This window comes from Accipiter gentilis, chromosome W, assembly GCF_929443795.1.
Source record: "Accipiter gentilis chromosome W, bAccGen1.1, whole genome shotgun sequence".
Lineage (NCBI taxonomy): Eukaryota > Metazoa > Chordata > Aves > Accipitriformes > Accipitridae > Astur > Astur gentilis.
Window position 1 is genome coordinate 12,582,578 of NC_064918.1, and position 23,847 is coordinate 12,606,424.

A 23,847-nucleotide genomic window follows, 5' to 3' on the forward strand; every position below is an offset into this window, starting at 1 on the left:
AATAAAACTAATAACTCTCTTGGAGTTCTAGTGTATTAATCCTGGTAAGGGATTTAGGGAGCCTGGTGTTAATAGTACACTTGTTGAATACAACACTTTATTTTGCTTTCACAAGCTAATTTAGGAAGACAAGAGTTGCCTACAGTTTTTGTAAGCTAAATAAAACACACACACACACACACACACACACAAAGATAAAAAAAGGCCTGCTTGCTACCAGGTTTTGATGAAGTTTTGTAACTACTGTTATGCCTACTGTTGTAGGCATCACTATGACCAAACTGTTCAAAAAGCTAAAGTCAAAAAATAAAAATGGAACTTAAGTGCTCTCCCCTTAAGAGCTGTTAAGAGACTGTGCCAAACTTGTAAAGAAGAATCCCAACATGTTTCATCCACAAGATGAGATGCTCATTAAGAAGAAAATGAAGAAATTTAAAACACTGTGGGAGAAAGTTGCTTGTTTTTTCCTTTAGATTCAAGATTTCAGCAAGAATTTCTCCCACATGAACTAAAGTCACTATGGGAAAATGTCTTTTAAAGAAACCAGGCCATAAAAGCGCATAATAGACTAGTAAGAAATAGTGTCAAAAGGAATTTCTGCCTTTGACAACACTACTATATTACCCAATAGGTTATTCAAATATGTAAAGTATAATTGACAGTTATGGAAATCTTCAGAAAGACAAGTTAACTATACAACTATTTAAAATCTAGTATTTTTTGCATCAATATATTGCTATAATAATTGCAGAGATACTCTACCATTTCTTTAAAATAAACTCACATATGAGTAAGATTTTTTACTTTTCATAATTTCATCAGAATCAATGTTGCAAACTGATCCAAAGGAAAGAGAGATCTAGAAAAAATTAAAACTCACACATTAAAGTTGCACAGCTGAGTGTACACATCTGAAACTGAAATATATTTTCAGTGGTTTTACTCATCAACAACAACATAGTAAAATATCTGACTTCTAAGGCAGCTAAACACATACTTGCTTTATCATAGTAAATATTTGCTTTATCATAATAAACTGATCTAGGTAACATACATCACTACTTAGCCTGTGCACCATCTGTAGGTAGTCTTCATTTGAGCCATGTCTAGAATTATCAGCATGATGATTAGCTGAATTTCCAGACAATTGACTTGAAACTTTATTTTCATGGAGATTCCTCATCCCAGCTGTGACAATGGGACTGGATACTGAAGCTGAAATACAAAAAAAATATAAATAATTATACTGATATATTCACACAGTCGTTAGCTCTCAAAAATTTCACAGAAAACACCATAATAGCGGATATTAATGAATTGGATGCAAGAGGTCTAGAATCTGAACAAGAATCCATTTTCTTGATTGAATCCTTTTGCCACAAATACCTTGAATAAAATCAGATATCTAAGATTTGAATTTTCAAGAGGATTTAAAACCTAAATTCCATGTACAGATTAGCCAAGCTTCTCTCCACATCTATCCTAATTACAGTCAGTATCATATTCTTATAGGTTATAGAAAACTTTATTTTCTTCTATATCATTTGTATTCACTATCTTTAGTAACTTCCAAGGTATTCATGAGACACACAACATTACATACAGAACAGCTAGATAAATTCTAAGCACGTTGCTAAACTTTAAGAACAGATGATTTAAAAGAATCAAACAAGAATTCTACTTACAAAAAAAAAAAATGCCTAGATACTTAACAGTGTTCATGTTGTTCAAGACTGTTTTTAAAAAGGGAAGCACAAAGAAATCCATTTGTTCTGAAGGTCATCTTTGCCAGTTACTGCATATCTTGAGCATAATTCCAGCCAACTCAGTCTAGTCTACACTACAAAGGTTTGGTAAGGCTAAATAACCTGGCAGCAAAACTTACGTTACACTGGCAAAAATTAGGTTTTTGCTAGTACAGATAAATGATTGCCATAGATAACAAATAAAAGTTTTTTGTTTGTTTTTATTTTTCTGTTGTCATGTATACATGACAACTATACAAAATGGGTGTACATAGAGGAGGAGCAGTGTAACATGAACATGTGTTTGACTATTTCTTCTTCCTTTTTTTAAAAAAATAAAATATACCACTCTGTACAGTCAGGAAAGCAAAGCTTAAACATACCCCCAAAAATTAAAATTCCCTATCAACTCAAAGATTTGCATTAAGCATATGACTCCTTCAAAGAAATTAGAGAGCCATGAAACATGCACATGAAGGTAAAGCTGACATGAGATAGGAGAATAAAACAAACATCACAGACTTACCTTGCTGCATCTGAGGATGTGGTGTATAACTTGGAGGATGTGAATATGGCATGTATCCTGCAGGACTTTGAGGAGCATATGGACTAGGCACTGGACTGTTCTGTTGTGCCAAAAATCTGTTACCAGAGCTTGTCTGTGGTGGCACAAACCGGCTAAAAATAAAATTTAAAAAGTTTTTAAAAGTTGGAAAAGGAAGTTTAGACAAATTTATTATTTCCTTTGGAATATTATAACTTTGGAACATTATAACTTCTGTAAGAGACAAAATTCCAATGCAATCAAGAAACCCCTTCAAAAGCAGTATTTTAAGCTATCAATACCTTCCCAGCTTCAATTACTACTTAAGAGCCACAGCTTGGGTACTGCATTAGTAAAAGTAAAGAATAGAATAAAAAGCATTCATAAGACCTCCACCTAGGGAAAGGAAACAATGACACAAATATTTATTAAAATAAGATCTGCAGATTTACTAAAACAAGATATGCAATTTCCAGAAGTTAGTCCTAGAAGCTTGAATGAAAGTGACAGCTAAGGTTTAATTATCATATAACAACTCGCTAGCTAGGATTAACAAGGAGCCATCTACTCTAAATATGATTTTTCCAGTAAGATTTCAAAGAACTTAATCTAACAGAACTATACTGCCAAGATACAGGAATGTGATAGGCAGTTAGGTAGGAGCTGACCCAAAGTCCACTGAATACAACTTATTCTTTCACTGGCTTTATCTTAGACTCATCCTAAAGATAGGAAGCCATAAAAATAAAATAAGCTTGTAACAATAATACATGTACATTATAACTTATATTCTTATATAAGCTTTTCAAAATAAAAACAAACCAAATAAATACTTCAGAAAGTACAATACATGCTTTCACAACTCTCAGTTCTAGACAGCAACTCTATGAAGGTAAGCTTCCATAGAAAGAAATAGCAAAGTATATAACACAAGGATTTTGCAAGGATTTCGAGAAGACTTAGCACATTGTAATATTCACAATTCAAAACAACTTCTTCAATATCACTTTTAGATATAAAAGTAAAAAAGTGTACTGGTTTTTGTGCAGATACAGAGCATTTAATTTGCCAAAACAATTACATTAACTTGAAGTGAAATAAGTTTATTTTAATAATGATATCTAATAACTGGAGATGAAATCTGTTAAAGCCCAGTAACTGGGTTGAAACTACATACAGAACTCTCTCCTCTAGTCCAGAGTACTTTATTATATTAACAGAGACCTAGAATATAGGTACATGCTACTTGCTGACACTCAAAGTTTGAAAAAGAACCAGAAAGTTGATGAGGAAGCTGTTGGAAGACTGGCCAAACTACTGGGCCTAGCCTCCTCTGAGCAGCCTTTTGCATAACTGTTACAGCAGTACTCTGTGCTTTTACAAGCCTTCTTTCCCACCCTCCTGTCACACTGGTACTGTTATACATGCCAGAACACATAGCCTCTCCTATCCTCCTGCCACCAGTCTCAGCCTCTGCCACAGGTAGAGAATAGCTGGAGAGAGAGTGGGGAATCATGACTAGTCACAATACAAAGATTAGCTCACTAACAAAAAGATGTTTCTTTGCCAGCTGGAAGAAACTCACCCTGCTGTCAGACAAATACAAAATTTGTCTTGACACTGATCATCTTCCATTCACATACTTGCAACAAAAACTGTCACTGTAGGAAGAATTTGCAGTTTGCTGCCCATCCCACCCCATTTAAAAGAAAGCGTTACCTCGAAGGGCTATGTGAGATAGTGGTTTGTTGATAATTGGAAGATGCAGGACTACCTCGCATGGAATTCTGAGAAATATTAAACTGCGACATCATCATCCCTATTAAGAAGAAGAGAGCAGCATTACTTTACATGCATTTCCTTTTTAATCAATGAAGTCTCTGATTTTAGAAATTATTATATACAAAGAGATTCTAAACTTTACAGACATTAACATCTACCTACAACTGTTAGAAAACATTAAAAAAGATTGATTCCATGTAAGATGTCCATTTTACACCGTGACATAAAAAGAGTGTTCCCTAAAGCAGTATTAATTCAATTATAAATATCAATGGTAGTTCCTTCCTCTGTTCCTTAGCCAAAAACCTGCTAGTAAAGAGAAACATTTTATAACAGAATATATGCTCCACACCTCAGACTGGTGTGTACAGTATTCATTGTGCCAATAAATAAAAGATTTGGAAACCTCACAAGTCAGAAGAACACAGAAAAATTATCTCCCATTTTTAGAACAAGTACAGCAAACAATCACCTATGGCTGAGCGGTGCAAGATATTCTCCCTGCTCCCATAATGCCTTAGTGGTTGCTTTCTACCCAGGGACAAAAGCTTTCTATTCCACCTCCACCACACTTATAAGGAACGTTATCAAAGAAGGTGCTGAAATATTTTCAATTGCAAAGAACCACCAATATCCCACCTGTAGACTCCTACAACCTGTAGATTCCCACAGTCACGCTTTGGAAATTCAGGAGTTGTACTAGATGGCAAGCCACAAGTACCAATGTGCTTGAAACTAACTTGCATCTTTATTAGGGAGAATTTAAAGGGATCTTTTTTTCTTCTCCAATACAGGTATAAAGAATTTCCTAACCACCACATGACACTGGAAGTTGAAGTGGTACAGGTACACAAAAACTTATATGACTTTTAACCAAGCGATTTTAATGACAGAATTTAATGTCTTGCAGCTAAAACAGCATCAGAATTCATGTGCACACTGCAGCTAGAGAAGCCACAGCAAGTGATCCACAGCCCTGGGTAAAAACACATCAGTAATGCAAATATTTTAAAACAAAGGTTAGATAGAAGGCTGATAGTAGTCCCCACTCCAGAGTGTTTGGGAGCCATCAATCCTTGAATTATTATCACTGATTTCAATTACTGCAACATTCACACAAGCAAAGCTAGTTTCAGAAATCCTCCCTGTCACCCTCTTTTCTCTTCCCCTCTCCCCAGCAAAGAAGAGATGGGATAATCCCCCAGGAATGCAGCCATTACTACCTCCCAGTAGGTATGAAGTGCTGCATTCCAAGTACATTAGCACAGGCAAACTAGCCCAGAGCAAGAGTGAAAGACCCACATTGTGCTGAAAAAACAAACAAACAGAGACCTCCATACTTCAGTACAGAGAACATTTCATTGTCCCGAGTAACAGAAGGGGACTCCTCAACTCCTGCAAAATTTGTTTAAATGGACATTGGTTGCCTCACACAGAGGCCTGTGAGGAAGAAACTCCAGGGGTTTTGTGTTAGAGGTAGCACCCGGCATGTCCACTGCCTGCTCACCTCTCACAGCCACTCTCACAACTAACTACTAACCCTTAACGTTCATGTACAGAAAGCTGACAGAATGTGCCCGTATGAGTATGAACTATACAGATGAAGCTTCATTTTATGCTTAAAGCAAAGACTGTACTTTTAAAATACTTTAAAAACATATCTATTTGGTTTTTTCTCCCTAAATTTTAAACACATTTTGAACAACAGATGCAGTAGTTTTTACTTTTAGGAAACTCCCTGGTCTGCTTTGGCCCTCTGATTATTATCTGCTATTGGTTATGCAGGTGGGCAGTGAAGAGATTGCAGAGAGAAGTCCAAAAGCAATCAAAAGGGACTTCAGGGCACTGAGACGATTAGTGGAAGGATTGGGAGCACAGGTAGTGTTTTCCTCAATCCCTTCAGTGGCAGGGAAATACACTGAAAGGAACAGGAAAACACACCTGGTTAATATGTGGCTCAGAGGCTGGTGCCATCGGTAGAATTTTGGGGGTTTTGATCATGGGGAGATTTACACGGCACCAGGCCTGCTGGCAACAGATGGTTTCCAGCTATCTCAAAGGGGGAAAAGGATTCTCGCTCATGAGATGGCGGGGCTCATAAAAAGGCCTTTAAACTAGGTTTGAAGAGGGAATGGGATAAAACTAGGCTCACCAGAGATGAGCCTGGAGGCGGCATGCCAATGTTGGGAGTGGAATCGATAGCCCAGCTCAAGTGCATCTATGCCAATGCACACAGCATGGGCAATAAACAGGAGGAGCTGGAAGCCATTGTGCAGCAGGATAGATATAACTTAGTCGCCATCACAGAAACATGGTGGGATGACTCCCATGACTGGAGTGCTGCAATGGATGGCTACAAGCTCTTCAGAAGGGATAGGCAAGGAAGGAGAGGTGATGGGGTGGCTCTCTATGTTAGGGAATGTTTTGACTGTACAGAGCTCCACGATTGTGATGATAAGGTTGAGTGCTTATGGGTAAGGATGAGAGGGAAAGGCCAACAAGCAAATACCATGCTGGAAGTCTGTTATAGACCACCCAGACAGGTTGAAGAGGCAGATGAAACATTCTACAAGCAGCTGGCAGTAGTCTCACAATCGTGTGCCCTTGTTCTCATGGGGGACTTCAACTTTCCGGATGCCTGCTGGAAACATAACAACACGGCAGAGAGCAAACGGTCTAGGAGGTTCCTGGAGTGTGTGGAAGATAACTTCCTGACACAGCTGGTAGGTGAGCCAACCAGGGGAGGAGCCTTGCTAGACCTGCTGTTTACAAACAGAGAAGGACTGGTGGGAGATGTGGTGGTCGAAGGCCATCTTGGGCTTAGTGACCATGAAATGATAGAATTCTTTATTCTTGGTGAGGTAAGGAAGGGGGTCAGCAAAACCACTACGATGGACTTCTGGAAGGCAAACTTTGGCCTCTTCAAGGCACTGGTTGAGAAAGTCCCTTGGGAGACAGTCCTGAAGGGCAAAGGGGTCCAGGAATGCTGGACATTCTTCAAGAAGGAAGTCTTAAAGGCTCAGGACCAGGCAATTGCCATGCGCCGCAAGATGAACTGCCGGGGAAGATGACCAGCCTGGCTGAACAGGGAGCTTCTGCTAGGAGTCAAGAAAAAAAGGAGAGTTTACCATCTTGGAAGAAAGGGCAGGCAACTCGGGAAGAGTACAGGAATCTTGTTAGATCATACAGAGAGGAAATTAGAAAGGCAAAAGCTCAGCTAGAACTCAATCTGGCCACTATTGTAAGGGAAAACAAAAAATGTTTTTACAAATATGTTAACAACAAAAAGAGACCCAAGGAGAATATCTATCCTTTAATGGATACAGAAGGGAACGTAGCCACCAGAGATGAGGAAAAGGCCGAGGTACTTAATGCCTTCTTTGCCTCAGTCTTTAATAGGGACACCAGTTATCCTCAGGGTACTCTGCCCCCTGAGCTGGAAGACAGGGATGGAGAGCAGAATATACCCCCCCCATAATCCAGGAGGAAATAGTGACCTGCTATGCCACCTGGACACTCACAAGTTTATGGGACCAGATGGGATCCATCCAAGAGTACTGAGGGAGCTGGCAGAGGTGCTTGCCAAGCCACTCTCCATCATTAAACAGTGATCCCAGTCAACAGGGGAGGTCCCAGAGGACTGGAGGCTTGCCAATGTGACTCCCATTTACAAGAAGGGTCGGAGGGAGGATCCAGGGAACTACAGGCCTGTCAGCTTGACCTCAGTACTGGGGAAGATTATAGAACAGTTCATCTTGAGTGCGCTCATACGGCATGTGCAGGACAACCAGGGGATCAGGCCCAGTCAGCATGGGTTCATGAAAGGCAGGTCCTGCTTGACCAACCTGATCTCCTTCTATGACCAGGTGACCCACCTAGTGGATGAGGGGAAGGCTGTGGATGTTGTCTACCTGGACTTCAGCAAGGCCTTTGACACTGTCTCTCATGGCATACTCCTTGAGAAGCTGGCGGCTCATGGCTTAGACAAGTGTACTCTTTGCTGGGTAAAAAACTGGATGGCTGGATGAGCCCAGAGGGTTGTGGTGAATGGGGTGAAATCCAGTTGGCGGCCAGTCACAAGTGGTGTTCCCCAGGGCTCAGTATTGGGGCCAGTTCACTTTAATATCTTTATCAATGATCTGGATGAGGGGATTGAGTGCACCCTCAGCAAGTTTGCAGATGACACCAAGTTGGGAGGGAGGGTTGATCTGCTCGAGGGTAGGAAGGCTCTACAGAAGGATCTGGACAGGCTGGATCGATGGGCTGAGGCCAATTGTATGAGGTTCAACAAGGCCAAGTGCTGGGTCCCACATTTTGGTCACGGCAACCCCATGCAACACTACAGGCTTGGGGAAGAGTGGCTGGAAAGCTGCCTGGCAGAAAAGGATCTGGGGGTGCTGGTTGACAGCCGGCTGAATATGAGCCAGCAGTGTGCCCAGGTGGCCAAGAAGGCCAATGGCATCCTGGCCTGTATCAGAAATAGTGTGGCCAGCAGGAGCAGGGAAGTGGTTGTCCCCCTGTACTCGGCACTGGTGAGGCTGCACCTTGAGTACTGTGTTCAGTTTTGGGCCCCTCACTACAGGAAAGACATTGAGGTGCTGGAGCGTGTCCAGAGAAGGGCAACAAAGCTGGTGAGGGGCCTGGGGCACAAGTCTTATGAGGAGCGGCTGAGGGAACTGGGGTTGTTTAGCCTGGAGAAAAGGAGGCTGAGGGGAGACCTTATTGCTCTCTACAACTACCTGAAAGGAGGTTGTAAGTGAGGTGGGTGCTGGTCTCTTCTATCAAGTAACTAGTGACAGGCCTCAAGTTGTGGCAAGGGAGGTTTAGAATGGATATTAGAAAAATTTCTTTACTGAAAGGGTTGTCAGGCATTGGAACAGGCTTGCCCAGGGAAGCGGTGGAGTCACCATCCCTGGAGGTGTTAAAAAAACCACGTAGACGAGGCACTTCAGGACATGGTTTAGTGGGCATGGTAGTGTTGGGTTGACGGTTGGACTCGATGACCTTAAAGGTCTTTTCCAACCTAAACGATTCTATGAGTAAAAGAATGACAGAAAATATATAAATGAATCCATTTTTAATGCCATTTAAAAAACCCTAAAACCTATTCTATGACAAACCTCTCTATCTCTGTTGGGGTAGGGGAAAGGGGTGACATGGGGGACACAATCTAGATAACTTAAAAAAAAAAAGAAAAAAAAACCCAAAACCCCCACAACCCCTCCCCCCCAAAAAAAACCCCAGCCAAACAACAACAACAACAAAGACCAAACAACAAAAAAACACCACAGCAGTGTCTCCAAAGTTTCCAGACAGATAACAAGTCTGCCTAGTAATGATGTAATGAGGAAGGAGTAAAAATAAGCCCCAAACATTTAGTCTAAAAAGGAGTTGAAATTAGTCTGTGGCCATTAACACTAAAATATCTTCTTGTACATTATTTACATTGTTGTCATATGACTAAGCAGCAGATTTATGGCTCTACTGTGCGTTTCCATACCATATAAGAATTTCTTTTAAATGCAACTTTAATTTTGATTGTTGGTAATATTCAGTTTTGAGAAAACATCATCCTAGTAATAAGATTCCTAGAATGAGTTTCCTTGACACATACTCCCAGTCTCGACAATATATATTTTTTTTGCTTGGAAAAAAGTGATGCACACAAATCCATTTTAGCATTCCTACTAAATGCCAAAGAATGCACTATGTAAACACAGCTCAAGATCACAGAAACTGCACCCAGGACACAAAGCAAAAGTGTCCACATAATACACCTTTCTTGCACTATTTGTTCATCATAACTAAGAACAATTCTCACTCTAAACTTAGTGTTGAGCTACAAATCAATATGACCTTGGAAAAAAACATCAGCACAGAATTCTGCTTGTGCTTTACCTTATATTCACAAGTGTTCAAAACATAATATTTAGCTTTCTGAAGATGCCTTTATTTCCTGACAAATTGTACTGAACCAAGAATTTTATTCCATGTTTAATGTATAATTCTTTAGCCAGGTGGTCTTGCTGTTCTTGTGTTAGAAAAGAAGGCTGGGAGAAATGAATTTGAGTTCAGTTTGTCCATACTAACGCTGGAATTGACACTCAAGGAATCATGGTGCAGAGGCCCACCACAGGCTGAGTAAATAGACAGGAAGTCCTACTGCCTTCATTCCTTCTCAGTTCTGGGCAGTACAAATATTGGATCACAGTACCCAGCGCTGACTTCACCGCATGCTGGACTCAACAGAAAGCAGAAGGACAATATTCAGAAGGAAGACAGTAAGGAAAGCAGAAGAGATGAATTTGAAATACTAGAAAAGAGCCTAAATTTCATTCTTCTAGCTGAAAAAATGCATTACATAAGATCTCTAGCAAACCCCCAATTGTTCTACAAATCATGACTCTACAGAGATTACAATATCTGTTTAGAAAGCAAAAGAAAACCCAACCTTTGCTGCCAGAACACATCAGTATATCCTCCTTTGGCCTTGGGGATCAGAATGGGATGTATTAACAGCTAAAATAAGGCTACCACAATTTGCCAGCATCTAGCTTAAAGATCCCCCTATTTCCAGATAAGAGTGTGGCCTTTTTCTATAGAAAATAAAGTCACACTTTGCCTAGCTTTTCCAAACATTCATTCCAGAGCCTTCTTCCTCTCAAAATACTTGGTTTACAGCTATGCTTTTCCCCTCTTCCCCCTTTCTTTCAATTTTTCCTGATTTCACACTGACATTGCAATGTTTGCACTGGTACATTTATTCAGAAATATGTAAAATAAAATTAAATAGTCAAGGAAGTTTTAAAGTCTGATCTCTTCTGGTTCTCTGAAACCACTTTTTTAACTTTATTAAAATAACATCAACTATTCTTTTAAGTTTCATGTTGAATTATTTTTAGTTCTGTACTAGTACCTTCCTTCAAGCATAGGCCAAAGCACGTTTACTAAAGATAGAGGTGCTTTTATTTCATTAAGGATTATTCTTAACCTATTGAATCAAGCTGCAAAATTGTTTCCTTCTCTGAAGCACAGAATTAGCAAAAATTAGAAAGAAATCAACTCACTTTATCTTCTTTCTTTCAAAAGCCTCTGCTAAAACAAATAATTTCAAAAACAACATCTCCCTTTTGCACTGGCAAAAAAATTATTTTACTCTACAAAACTGGTGGAGAACTCTGATTCAAGCATATGTTCTTTGTGGAACCACCCTGCAAAAACTGGCAGGACAGTCACAACTCTTCCCACAGTTGGAAAAATCATACTCTGCCATGGCTACCACCAAACCCAGAATCTGGAGACTGCTTTCAGAGCTTAAATTTTGGGATATATGTATCAATGAGCTACTGAATATTTAGCACTACCTTTCACATTTTCATTCCAGGAAATTTCTGCATTCTTTCAAGGAACATTATGTGTTCTGTCCTTAGCAAGTTCTTTTCAAATACTGTATGGCTTTTTACTCACTAGCCTAGGTGAATGAACTTAATAATCTCATTTTATTATTTTTCCCCTCCAAAAACACCCTACACTTTCTATCCCCTGTGGACTCCAGTAACACTTCTATCTATATCTCTACAGTGCTAGCAAAGCTTTGTCCTCACACTGCAAAAATGAAGAAAAAAAAAAAAGAAAAATTCTCCTACTCATTTCATAGTTTAGTATTTAAAGAAAAGATTTCAGGTGTAAATGAAGAAGTCTCCAGATCTACAAGCAGAATCTGTCCGATTAATCCTTTGCTTGGTCTCTCCCCTTCTCCATCTTTGCTATCCAGCAGTATATCTTACTAAACCTCAGAAAAGAATTAGCTGTCGAAACAGTAAAATCTGTAGGGCATCACAAATTGCTGAGAAGAGGAATGGCAGGGAGGAGCTGTTAAGTATGGGTCATTCAACCTTATTCCTTACCCCAGAACTCTTAAGAACTACCACTACAATGATATACTATAATTGTACAGATTTTCAGTAAGATCAAGGCATATTTTCCCAACTTCAATTATTTACTAAGACAAATATATAAACCTAGCTATAAAGAAATTCAAATAAAATTACTTTAAAATAAAATCCAATCACTCATGCTAGAAATTAAACACTGTAGTGAAATTAAACAGGTTTTTTTACAAAAACACCCAGTAGAGTTTATTTCCATGCTTATTCTAATACAATTGCTCTTAGAAGATGTCAAGATACATAGCTTTATATCACTATCAAATACAAGGTAAGGCATAAATATCACAGTTGTGCTCTCTATATATTTGTGGTTAGTATCAGTCCCCTAAACTTATACAACAACATAAAACACAATCAATAAATAATCAAAAATCCTTACCGCTTTGTACCCCGTATCTGTTTTGCATGCTTTTCTCCCTGAAAACATTAGGATTCCTTGCCAGGATAGCCTGCAGCAAGACTGGTATATCTCCCTCTGGATCATCACTGCCAAGGTTGTCTTTCAATTCTCTGGAATTGGAGAAGTAAGAAAATAAAGAGAATAAAGAGATAAATGCATTTTCAAATTATAAGAAACCATGAGTCAAGTAAAAAAAAAACAACACCAAAAAACCAAAACCCACACAACAAAAAAAACCCAACCAAAACAAAACAAAAGATGATAATTTACTGTTAAAATATAGAAAAAACCCAAGTCTGCAAAGTACTATTCCCTGCCTCTTTTTTTCCCTCTCTTGTTTAAGGAATGGAAGAACAATTATTCCTACTAGCCTTCAAAATTATTTGTTAATAAGCACTTATATATACATGGCTGTCAGTTTCAGACTATTATAAAAAGTTTCTTATGCCCACTTTTGTATCGTGATCTTCTCCGTAAAAGAAGAACACTTTGGCATAACATCAAGAAAGTATTATTGTAAGAGTGAAAATAAGATATGCGTGAATGCATAACATTCAGGTTGCAGCCCAACACTTTGAGAATCTTTTATTTTAAAAAGGAAAATTGGGATATCTTTGACATCACAGGATTCCCTTTGAACCATCAAAAATGTAATGGATTTTCTATAAATGCATCTATGCTTTCACTTACTGTTTGCTTTGAGGACTTTTAAAAGCTACTTCCATTTAATCAAAACAATTGATTGGAACATGTAGGAAAAAGACAGGGCTGTTAACATAAGACAATTCAAAGGACACCAGGGAAAAATGAAAAAAAAAAAAAAAAAAAGCATATTAATAAAAAGAGAATACGTTAGCATACTTGCTGGTTCAATTCTTAAAATATTTAAGTTCAATATCTAATCAGAACTGACATGGGTTTTACATGGGTGTCTCAAAAAAGTATCTTTTTGTGTAATACTGGGTATATAATTTGTCTATGTGCATTATTAACCAAAGTGGAACACAAATGACTATTGCACAATCGATACCACAAAGTCTGCACTCCTAACTAGCAAGAATGGAACAAGCAGCACATCTATTAAAAAAAAATAAATTAAAAAATTAGTTATGCATAAGGGGTGTCGGACAATTACTAACATTCTGATTGACTGAAACAATTGAGACTTATACACAGTGGTAATCTGCTAAACTAGCCTAATAAAAAATGTGCATGTTCTAATTTTCAGATTCTCACAAACACCCTTCTCAATTCAGTTCATTTTAATTTCAAGGAATAAGGATGGTGATCTGATATAGCTGAAGTTCAAAATACATACATGTGATCTGTTGACACCTGATTGAGACTGTGGACAAGCTGTGAAACCAGATTTTCATCCCTGCAAGCCAGAAGGCAGTTCACCTCTTCAGCTATCCGTCCATTGAAAAGCAGGCTTTTTGTTGTTGTAGCAGGTAAAGGTGATGGAAGAGGCAGCTGGTTCAAAACTGTTATCAGGAAACAAAGTAATTCAGAATCATTTCATGAAACACGAGCATACAAAGATAGACACCTTCTTACTCCCTCGTGATTAAGAAAGAAAACCTGACAACGACATTTGAAATATAGGAAAGATTTCTGGATTATTTTTTTTTTTAAATCATGAACACACATGCACAAAGGCTGGACTCCGTTTTAAACAAAGTAATGCAGTCAAATCCATAAGTTATATTACTATATTATTGTAAATATTTAACTGTGCTAAGGCAAGTATTATGAATTAAAACATACTTTTAAACATTCCAGAATATTAAGGTATTTAATGTTATAGCAGTTTTCTCTCGGAGCTGAAAGCATGGATAAAGGGAAGGAAGGAAATGCAAAATCCCTGTAGCTGCATGCAGTACTTTAAGTGCATTGATCATATACTTTTAAGTTTTCTACTCTGACCTTCATATTTAATTAGTGTTCCCACTTTGTATGGTGAGGGTAGATTAAAAAAAAAAAAAAAAACAACCACAAACAAAAAACAACCCAAAAACCCAAACACTCCCTCCAAAAAAAACACCACCAAAAAAGCCTAAACAACCCAACAACCAATTTAAGCCACTAATTAAATTCTCAGTTTATTCTTCTCCTGTTGTATTCATTTTTATGTAAGTAATCTTCTCAAGAAAAGGCTAGTATCGTTGGTTGGAATGATCACCAAAATGTCAATTCAGTCAATACCTATTCACAAATCTTGGTAAAAAGATTTGTTTAATGAAAACACCTATCACAATATTTCAATCAGATTATAAACGAGCATACTATAATTTCAGAGGGCATTCTTAGGTCTACAGGCATAACAAGGAAGTGTACCAAATAAGAAGCCTTGACCAGATGATTTGGCAGGGCTACAGAGATGAGAGTAAGCCAGAAGAGGCCAAAAAGCCTGCTACATAGGAAAGTCACTTTCATGGGTCCACAAAAATAAGCTGACTCTGACCTCAGGTTCCCAGGCTGATTACATTAGAAATAGCTTCAGAAAAACACAACTGTGAGATATACTCTTTTGGCTCTTTTATATTTTGAAATTATTTTTCTTTTTTTTAAAAAAAAAGGGGGGGGGCAGAATTCCAATATTTTTTCCCCCTATACAATGTATAACATTACTGTATTTAGAAATAAACTCCAATACAAATAAAAGCATATAATATATTAAAATAGCTACCTTTCATTACTTGCATTAGATTACCTTGAAACTTGGAAAAATTAGCAAGATCAGCAAAACATATTTATTAAAACAGTATGAATTCAGCTAGTTAACTGAGCCTACTCTACTGCCTCTAGTCATCACGTCCTCCATGTTTTTAGGGCAACAGGACTTGTCCATTCCAGTACCTTCTTTTCACATAGAGAAAAATAAGGTGAAGCAGTGACAAGCCTTTCTTTCACCTACTCCTGAGTTTCTAAACATCAGATAAATACAACAGATGAAGAAGCAAATGCACCTAACACAAGGGCTAATCCCACAAAAGGTAGTTCAGTGTTTCAAGAAACTCTTGCGCCAGGACTCTGGCCAATGACCTCTACCATTTAAGTATTTTGACTCCTTTAGAACCTTACCTGCAAATACTTAGTGCTGGAAAACTGCCCATAGCCCAGAAACTTATGATTTGCATCCTAATGGCCTATTATTAGACACACATAATGATACATATATATATACACATATAAATACATAAACAGCATCTTCCAATTTGATATTTCAGAATATCAGAAAGACATGAAGAAGTGGGTTTTTTACCCTCGAGTACATCTGCTTTTTTTACTGTAGGCAATTAAATTCAATTGCTGCGTATATACTTTCAGCATCTCTTGGAAAGTCTCCAAATTTCAACAGTATAATAATAAAAACAAGAGCTCAGAAGAAGCACTCAGGTCAGTGAGTCCAATTATCCTCAGACAGACAACCGAGCTATAAACTCTTGCTTATACTTTATAAACAAGATGCATCTTTGTCCCAACTTCTCTTATTGGAATGGTTGTTCTAGGAGCTCATTATAGTAATCATAAATCTCCTCTTAGTTTCCACTAGAAATTTATTTTTGGTCAGATTATAACCATTTGGGTTTGCACCAGTATCAGCTTTTAACGTAAATAGTTCTTTTCCTTTCCTTGCATTTGTCTTCCTGATGTATTAAGACAGCACACACACCTCATCTGCTCCTTTTGTAGGCTGAACAGCCAAGAAAGAAGCCTCATAGATTCAGCTGCTTATTTCCATTCTAGCAGCCATTCTTTGCACCTGTTAATTAGAGCAACTTTTTTGTACTTTGTCCAAAACTAAGGAACTAGGTTTCAAGTATATTCAGCATATTCCACAACTCACTCTAGCTGAACATCAGTCTAATCTCTCTCTCTCTCTCTCTTTTCAGTGAAGATGATGAGATGTATGTTTTAGAGAAGTATTTTTTCATGTATATGTTTTTCTTTGTGGGGTACCCAGATATGTTACTGAATGATATTCCAAACAAACAATGAATTCTTATATTTTGTGTTTCGGGTTTACTTAAGGGGTTTTTTTTTAACCTACATTTCATTTCATGTTTAAATTAGCATATTTTGTTTGAACATATTTTTTAAATTCAAGCAATGACAAAATTAACATTTTTAATACCAAATCTGATTTTGAACAGATTTACTTTTAAGAGCTTTAAAAATAAAAGTATTTTTAGTATTTTGAAAATGCAGGTATTTACTGAAGAGGTAGAAGGGAACATAGCAAAGACAAAAAAAGAGAAGAGTACTTACGGTCTGTAAGACTAGCAATCCCTGCAAGAGTAGTGATGGGAACATGAGGCATATCCCCATTCATCCTGAAGTTCTGGGATGGTAGCGCCTACACAGATATTTTAGTTCAGGTGCCAGCTATCATTACTTCCCATCTCCCAAGCACTAAAAAAACAAAAACAAAAACAACAAAAAAAAAAAAACACACCCACAAAACCAAATTAAAATTCTTGGTTTACTTAAAAGAATTTTAAATTCAATAACATAAATGAAACACAGACCATAACCTCAGCTGCACACTAAGTAAATTTTGTCAAAAGTGGGTAGAACAATATAGAATTTAAATATCAAATGGCATTAAGCAATCAAAAGGCAAGCTTTTGGTCTCAGAAGCAGAGCCCTTCACCAAAAAAGATGCAAGATAAGGCAATCAAAAGAAAATTTGCTCAGGTTATTCAGTACCAACTCAAAAATTGGTAACAAAACTTCTATTGGTTCATATTGCAGTGGACAGCACTTAATCCATAACCAGATTAAGTAATTAGCTGCTATATTCACTTCCCAGTTTTGGAGGAGATATTTTTCATATAAGAAGCTAGCAAAACCAAAAAGGATCATTTACAGATGCAAAAGTCAAGTAGTAAACAAAGCAACAAATAAAAAATCTTAGTATATTTTAAAAGTAGTAGCTATTTCAAAACTGATCTGAAAATATCTCTTTAATATTAAACACTCTTTGGTCAAACTACTACCAGGAACTGTTTTAGCCACTCCACAGAAAGAAAAGGTTTAGTCACCACTGAACTAGCTCATTTATTTCCTGTAAAACAGCACAGTTTATATTCAACTACTGAAAAGGAATTTGTTCATCCAGTTTTCACTAACTATAAAGATCCCAATTGTAAGGAAGTCCACACTATTAAACAAACAAACAAACAAACCCACCCTCCAGCATCAACCCCCCACAAAAGATCATCACAATAATTTCAACTACAGTGCCAAAACCAACAAAAATTTACAAAGATCACACGTTACAATCCACTGTTGTTATACTAATGAAATGACAGAAATTGAGCATGATGTTTTCTGAAGCCAAACAAAATAAATTAAAGGAACTTGATATATATACATTTACCTATTATAGACAGGCTCCTATGTTAATAGTTCGTGAAATAGTAAAAAGACTTCTGTCAGCATTTATGTTGTCTACTGAAGATTCTGAAATCGTGATTTGCTTACGCTTACTTTACAAGCCAACATTTTTGCAAATTACATATACAATACATATAAACCAAAAGATCACTGTCATTTCCTTAGTAATTTTTATCTCATTCTTTCTTATGCCACACCAATAACAACATATAAAACACCACTGCTAATACATATGTACAAATTCCAAGCAAGACAAGGAAACTGAATAAGTCTTTTTCCTGCTTAACATTTTCCTGAACCACTGAAGTTAACATTTCAAAGTTTCCCTATCTACACACAATTGAATTCTTCGGGGGAAGGGGGTGGTGGTGATGGGAGACACAACCAACACAAAAAAAAATTCCCACCCAACACTGAGGTTAAACAGAACTGACAATGAGTTGACTTCCTTTGCTGCACCTGCCACAGGCTCATTCCCACCATTAAATTACATTTCTTATAAAAAATATAGTACATTACAGGTGCAGAAATCTAGTTAAGGAAACTGCTGCAGATAGATATGCTGCGTGGGTTGTTGTGTTTTGGGTTTTTTTTAGTCCAGGAGAAAACAGCCTTCAAACACAGAGCAGTTTCAAATACTACTTGATATTGGAGTTTCTTTACCCGAAATGAATACCAATATACACAGAATTTCAGTGGTTTCTTAGTTCCATAAATAAGCAATTCTTAAAGAAAGAAAACAAAACAACAAACAACTAACTTTTCCCACAATGAGTCTGCAACAGCAAACCCACAAGAGCTAACACTTTTAGAATTTAAGTTTTCATTGAAAGGTAAGTAGTTAAAGAACACCTTTCACAGATAAGTTCTATATAGAAGAAAAAGTTCATGTCTGATGATCTCTCCTCTCCTGACTGAAATTGCATCAAAGCTGACTAAGGCCACATCACTAGTCAGTATTATTTGAAATCCTGTATGTAACAGAAACAAGGGGGGCAAATCTGTTCACTTTCCCTTCCTGATCACCTGGAAAAGCTGTAAACATCAGCAGCAGTCACCACTAATGCAAGTTCTTTCCTGTTATTACTGAAACAATAATTAAATTATACAGCTATTCAATGGGAAAAATTCCTCCAAAACTAGACACTTAAATTAGAAACCTTCTCCACAGATACATGATAAGAAACACAAACTGGCAAGATCCAGATCTGAGAGTGGAACAAGTGCAGAGAGCTAGGATAGTCAGGGGAAGAGTAAGCTTTCTAAGAGCAGAGTAGAAGGGGTTGGTTTGTTTAGCTAACAAGAAAAGGTCAAGAGGACATGCAGTTGCTCTCTCTAAGGCAGTCAAAGAAGGTTACGAAGGAAGAATGCTACAGGGCAATGCTAACACAATTAATGGGGGCCATAAATGCAAGCAAGAAGAAAATCGGAATGGAACTTCTCACCATCAGAGCTGCCACTTTCTGGAATAGCCTTCCATTAGGAGTAGTAGCACAGATAAGCAACACCATTACTTTAAAGATGGATCATACAGATGTTACAGAAGGGACAGGATGTGGTTGCCTGCATCTGTTATACAACTGGCAAACAAGGCGGGATTCAATTCCAGAACTAGAGACTGAGGTCCAGTGAAACTAGAACTCAAATTTGATGTCACTGAGAATATTACTAAACTCATTTAGAGAATTCAAAATATCAAGCAGTTAGAGAAAAAAAATTGACAGTGCAAGACAAGATACATTCTTTCATACAAAACATCAGAACAGCATAGAACAATTAATGGCTTGACTGACAGATAAGTTTTGTTGTGTTTTCCTTCTAGTTTTGTTTTTTCATTCCCCAACTGTAACAACAGTTAAAAGTAATATATTTTAGCAGCTTACAATCAGTCAAGAAGAAACAACATTTATTAATATTTAGAAAATTTTACAGTATCAGCTTTGTACAGTAGCTATTACCAGTAGTACAGCATTTCTACCTCTAGATTGAAAAAAATGAAACTGTTAGTTAATATTAGCTGAACTAAGGAAATCAAAGAACTGCTGCATTGGAAAGCTTTGAAACAATGCATCAGAGTGTAGTAGTTCAAACAGAGAAGTAGAAACCCAATTTACATATATGCAAAGGAGGTCTTGCATATTCAGTATATACATATTTAGACTCTTGCTGCTTTATAAGAAACAACACATATTGTAAAAGACATTCCAGGCAGGAAGAAACTACAGTCTACGAAGGAAGTGATACAAATCCCTTAGTGAAAGGAAAACAGTGAAAGAGCAGCATATATGGAGAATAATATCAAAAAAGCTATCATCATAATACACAATTATAAAAGTGAAGCCAAGCCAAGATAGCAAGGAAAGTAATGTTAAAAAAGTTTATGCTATGGATAATAACTGCACATTGAAAGTGCTACTTCTGTATGTTATCTTCTTCCCTTTTTTTTGTCAATTATGTATATTCACTTTTACTGCAAATTAACATTTAAAAGAAAATTGCTATCAAAATGCTAAATTTAAAATGTCACGGGTTGTTCCGTGTTTTGGTGGGGGGTCTTTTTTTTCTTCTTTTTTTTTTTTCTTCTTTTTTTTTTTTTTTAAGTAGAAAGTAAATATGTGTGTTATGGTTTAACCTGGCAGGCAGCTAAACACCACACAGCTGCTCACTCACTCCCCCCACCCAGTGGGATGGGAGAGAGAATCAGAAAAAAGGTAAAACTCATGGATTAAAATAAAGACAGTTTAATAGGACAGAAAAGGAAGGGAAAATAATAATAATAACAACAATAAAAGAATATACAAAACAAGTGATGCACAATGCAACTGCTCACCACCTGCTGACCAATGCCCAGCCAGTCCCCAAGCAGCAGGCCACCACCCTCTGGCCAACTACCCCCCAGTTTTATTGTTCAGCATGACATCATATGGTCTGGAATATCCCTTTGGTCAGTTGGGGTCAGCTGTCCTGGCTGTGTCCCCTCCCAAATTCTTGTGCACCCCCAGCCTCCTCGCTGGCAGAGCAGTATGAGAAACTGAAAAGCCCTTGACTTGGTGTAAGCACTGCTTAGCAACAACTAAAACATCAGTGCGTTATCAACATTATTCTCATCCTAAATCCAAAACACAGCACTATACCAGCTACTAGGAAGAAAACTAACTCTATCCCAGTGGAAACCAGGACAATGTGTTTGGTAAAACAGTCCATAACATGGACGTGGAAAATACTGACTGCCTTCAGTGGCACAAGGTTTGGACCATGTCTTGCAGATCCTCTCAACAACTCATCTCTTTATATACTGCGTTTCTCACTGTAGTGCTGGGTTAATGGCAGAGTAGAAAACTAACATGGGGAAAAAAAAAAAAATCTCGTTAGAGAGAATGGACAGGCATGGGTAAAATTAAGGGAGGAAGAGAGGACAAAAGTAAGTTGTGAACAATTTAGGTAAAGAATCAGTGATCATTCAGTGAAAAGACAGACTACAACCTGGGAAGAAAAACAAGCAAACAAAAAAACACCCCGCACCAAACAAACAAACCACCACCAAACAAAAACAAAAAAACCCACCCACAAAAAAGCCAAGAAAAAAGAAACAAACTGCAATTATTTTTTTTTCAAATATTGCAGCATCTGACTATCAATGGAATGACCAGAGGACTCTGACCACTAGTTACCATATGAAGGTTCAACAAGCTCTGCATTTATGAAACATTCCTCTTAGTTTAAATACATTCTTGTCTCCTCAACAAAAATAACAGTTCTTCCATGGCTTAGCTACGTACATGCATAAGAATGGTGGAAAACAAAATAAAGAGAAAAATCTTTTTATGTGCAGTAATACACAGGCTCAGTAGTAATGCAAAGATAAGTAACACCTCAGGATTCAGAAATGTATTATGTACATATAAATGTTTCATTCCCCATACTCCAGGGTATTCTTTAAGTTATTATATCTTTAGATTTAAAAAATAACTTATATATGACTTACCTAATATATTTCTGAGAAGATTAGAGATAAAATTAGGTGGATTAAAATTAAATTTTAAAGAAGGACTAGGGTATTAGGTCTCTCTAGTTTTCTTTTTTTAAAGCATTCTATTAAAGAGAATACTTTAAATAGTTATGTTTTATTTAGTTTAGATTATGAAATCTTTAGTTAGAATGAAAATACTTTAAAAAGTGGTTTTAATTTTTTATGTTGAGTAGCATTGTATTGATGTAACCACAGCACCATGATCAAATTTGATTTCTGCAGCTGCACAAAGTAAACTAGTACAACTCATTTATTAGCTACTTTATAATTTAGGTGAGCAGTGGAGTTTTCTTTTAAAACAGCAAACATGCTATTATAAATTTAAGAAGGCTTGCCTCATAGCCAGTTTTAAGCTTCCACATTTTGCAATAAACTTTTCTTGTTAGATACTACATGAAGCTCTGCTAGTTATCAGTCCATAAACTGTCCTAAAAAATATAAAAAATAATAGGAAAAAATCACTTAAAGAATGAGGGAGAGAGGCAGAAAGAGAATGAATCAATATCCTCTAGTTCCCATTCAAATAAGATACCACGACTGAGTACATCATACAGGTTTACCCACAAGAGGGCAGATTTCTGGTTTCCATACCAGAGCTACAGTTTGATACAATGACAGTACTTCTGTTACAAGTTTCCAGAACGAAATGCTTTTTAAAATACTTTAAAAAAATACTAAGGATGAAGATATGGTTGCCAAAACATAGTCTAACATTTAAGTTACATGGAAAAAAGTGGCATACACATTCACAATATAAAGCATCTGAACACTAATTCAATCTCAGAAAAAAGTCAGTATTGGAATTGAACAGTAATTAATCACTGATGCAGCTGCCTAACGTTAAAATAATAATGCAAGAAACCTGATACGAACCTGACTTTAACTACCGGGGGGGGGCACGCAGCATGTGGGGAGGAGGCAAAGAGAAAGGGGGGGGGGGGGGGAGGCGGTGTCAGAAATCCAGAAGACTCATTATTAATGATAAATTCCCATGAAAACCCCATTTATAAAATCAGGAAGTTCACAGCATATACAGAATAGTTTCACCTTCTACAATACTGGCTACAAAAAACTAAGTTTGAAAATAGAGATACAGAAATCCCAGAAGCACAAAACCAGATGAAATTCAGTGTACTAGTGAAATCTGTATGCTTGGTTCATAAAGTGGTCAGCCAGCGGAATCTGAGTGATGCTGACAAAGCAAGTAAAAAATTAAAAAGTCTGAGATAAAAATTATTTAGTATCATTTCTAAACCAATATTAGCATAATGTGTTTTCCTAAAACTATGCCAATAGTAGCTGCTCAAATCACTGCAAACTACAACTACTGTAAGAAAAGAAATCTTAGTGAAAAGTACTGTACTGGGCCCAGTGTAAGTTATTTCTGAATATAAAGCAAGCGTTAGAAAAAAAAAATTAGAGCAACCAGCTTCTGCCTCTGTGGCTACTGCCACATTCCTTTGGTCTCTGCTGTTCTATTCAATAACAATGACACTGATGCCTCTGCTGCCCATGTGCTAGTAGTGGCAGTGACACCACAGTAAATGGCAAGAGAAACCCCAGTAAAGGTGGTGGAAGCATACACAGCATAAGAGTCTGTGGATTCAAGGAAAGATGCCCCCTAATGCAAGAGCACATACACAGTTTCTATGAGGGTAAACTAACATAAAACATAATTGTGCTTAGCACCTGTAATAACTCTTCCTGGGGGATGAGAGGAATTGACACAATCAGACCATCACACAAAAAACCCAACCAAACAAATACCACCACCACCACCCCAAAAAAATAGACTAAGCCATGTGCAGAAAGCAGATACCTATGGGTAGTATGCAGCTTCCCTGATCTACACTACGTGAATGGCTAGCAGGAAATGTTTACCCTTCTTGCTACCCTGCAATCACAAAGGGTGAAAATTCATTAGAACACAGTTTCCTGAAAAGAAGGAATAGGTCCCCAACAGCATTAGCACCTTTTTCTGTTAAAGCCATGTC

At 37.3% G+C, this 23,847-nt stretch overlaps 1 protein-coding gene across 6 annotated transcripts in view; it reads right to left on the bottom strand.

Annotated features, from left to right (window-relative positions):
• Positions 1-23,847, bottom strand: part of LOC126035234 (nipped-B-like protein) — a 180,055-nt gene that overhangs the window by 85,933 nt on the left and 70,275 nt on the right. For all 6 annotated transcript variants that reach the window (XM_049793483.1, XM_049793485.1, XM_049793479.1 and 3 more), the window contains 6 exons: positions 16,693-16,836; positions 13,739-13,904; positions 12,400-12,530; positions 4,009-4,108; positions 2,272-2,423; positions 1,055-1,215 (listed from right to left, as the gene is read on the bottom strand). In XM_049793483.1, the coding sequence (XP_049649440.1) occupies positions 1,055-1,215; positions 2,272-2,423; positions 4,009-4,108; positions 12,400-12,530; positions 13,739-13,904; positions 16,693-16,756 (774 nt within the window). In that variant the 5' untranslated portion in view covers positions 16,757-16,836. The remainder of the gene's footprint in view (positions 1-1,054; positions 1,216-2,271; positions 2,424-4,008; positions 4,109-12,399; positions 12,531-13,738; positions 13,905-16,692; positions 16,837-23,847) is intronic.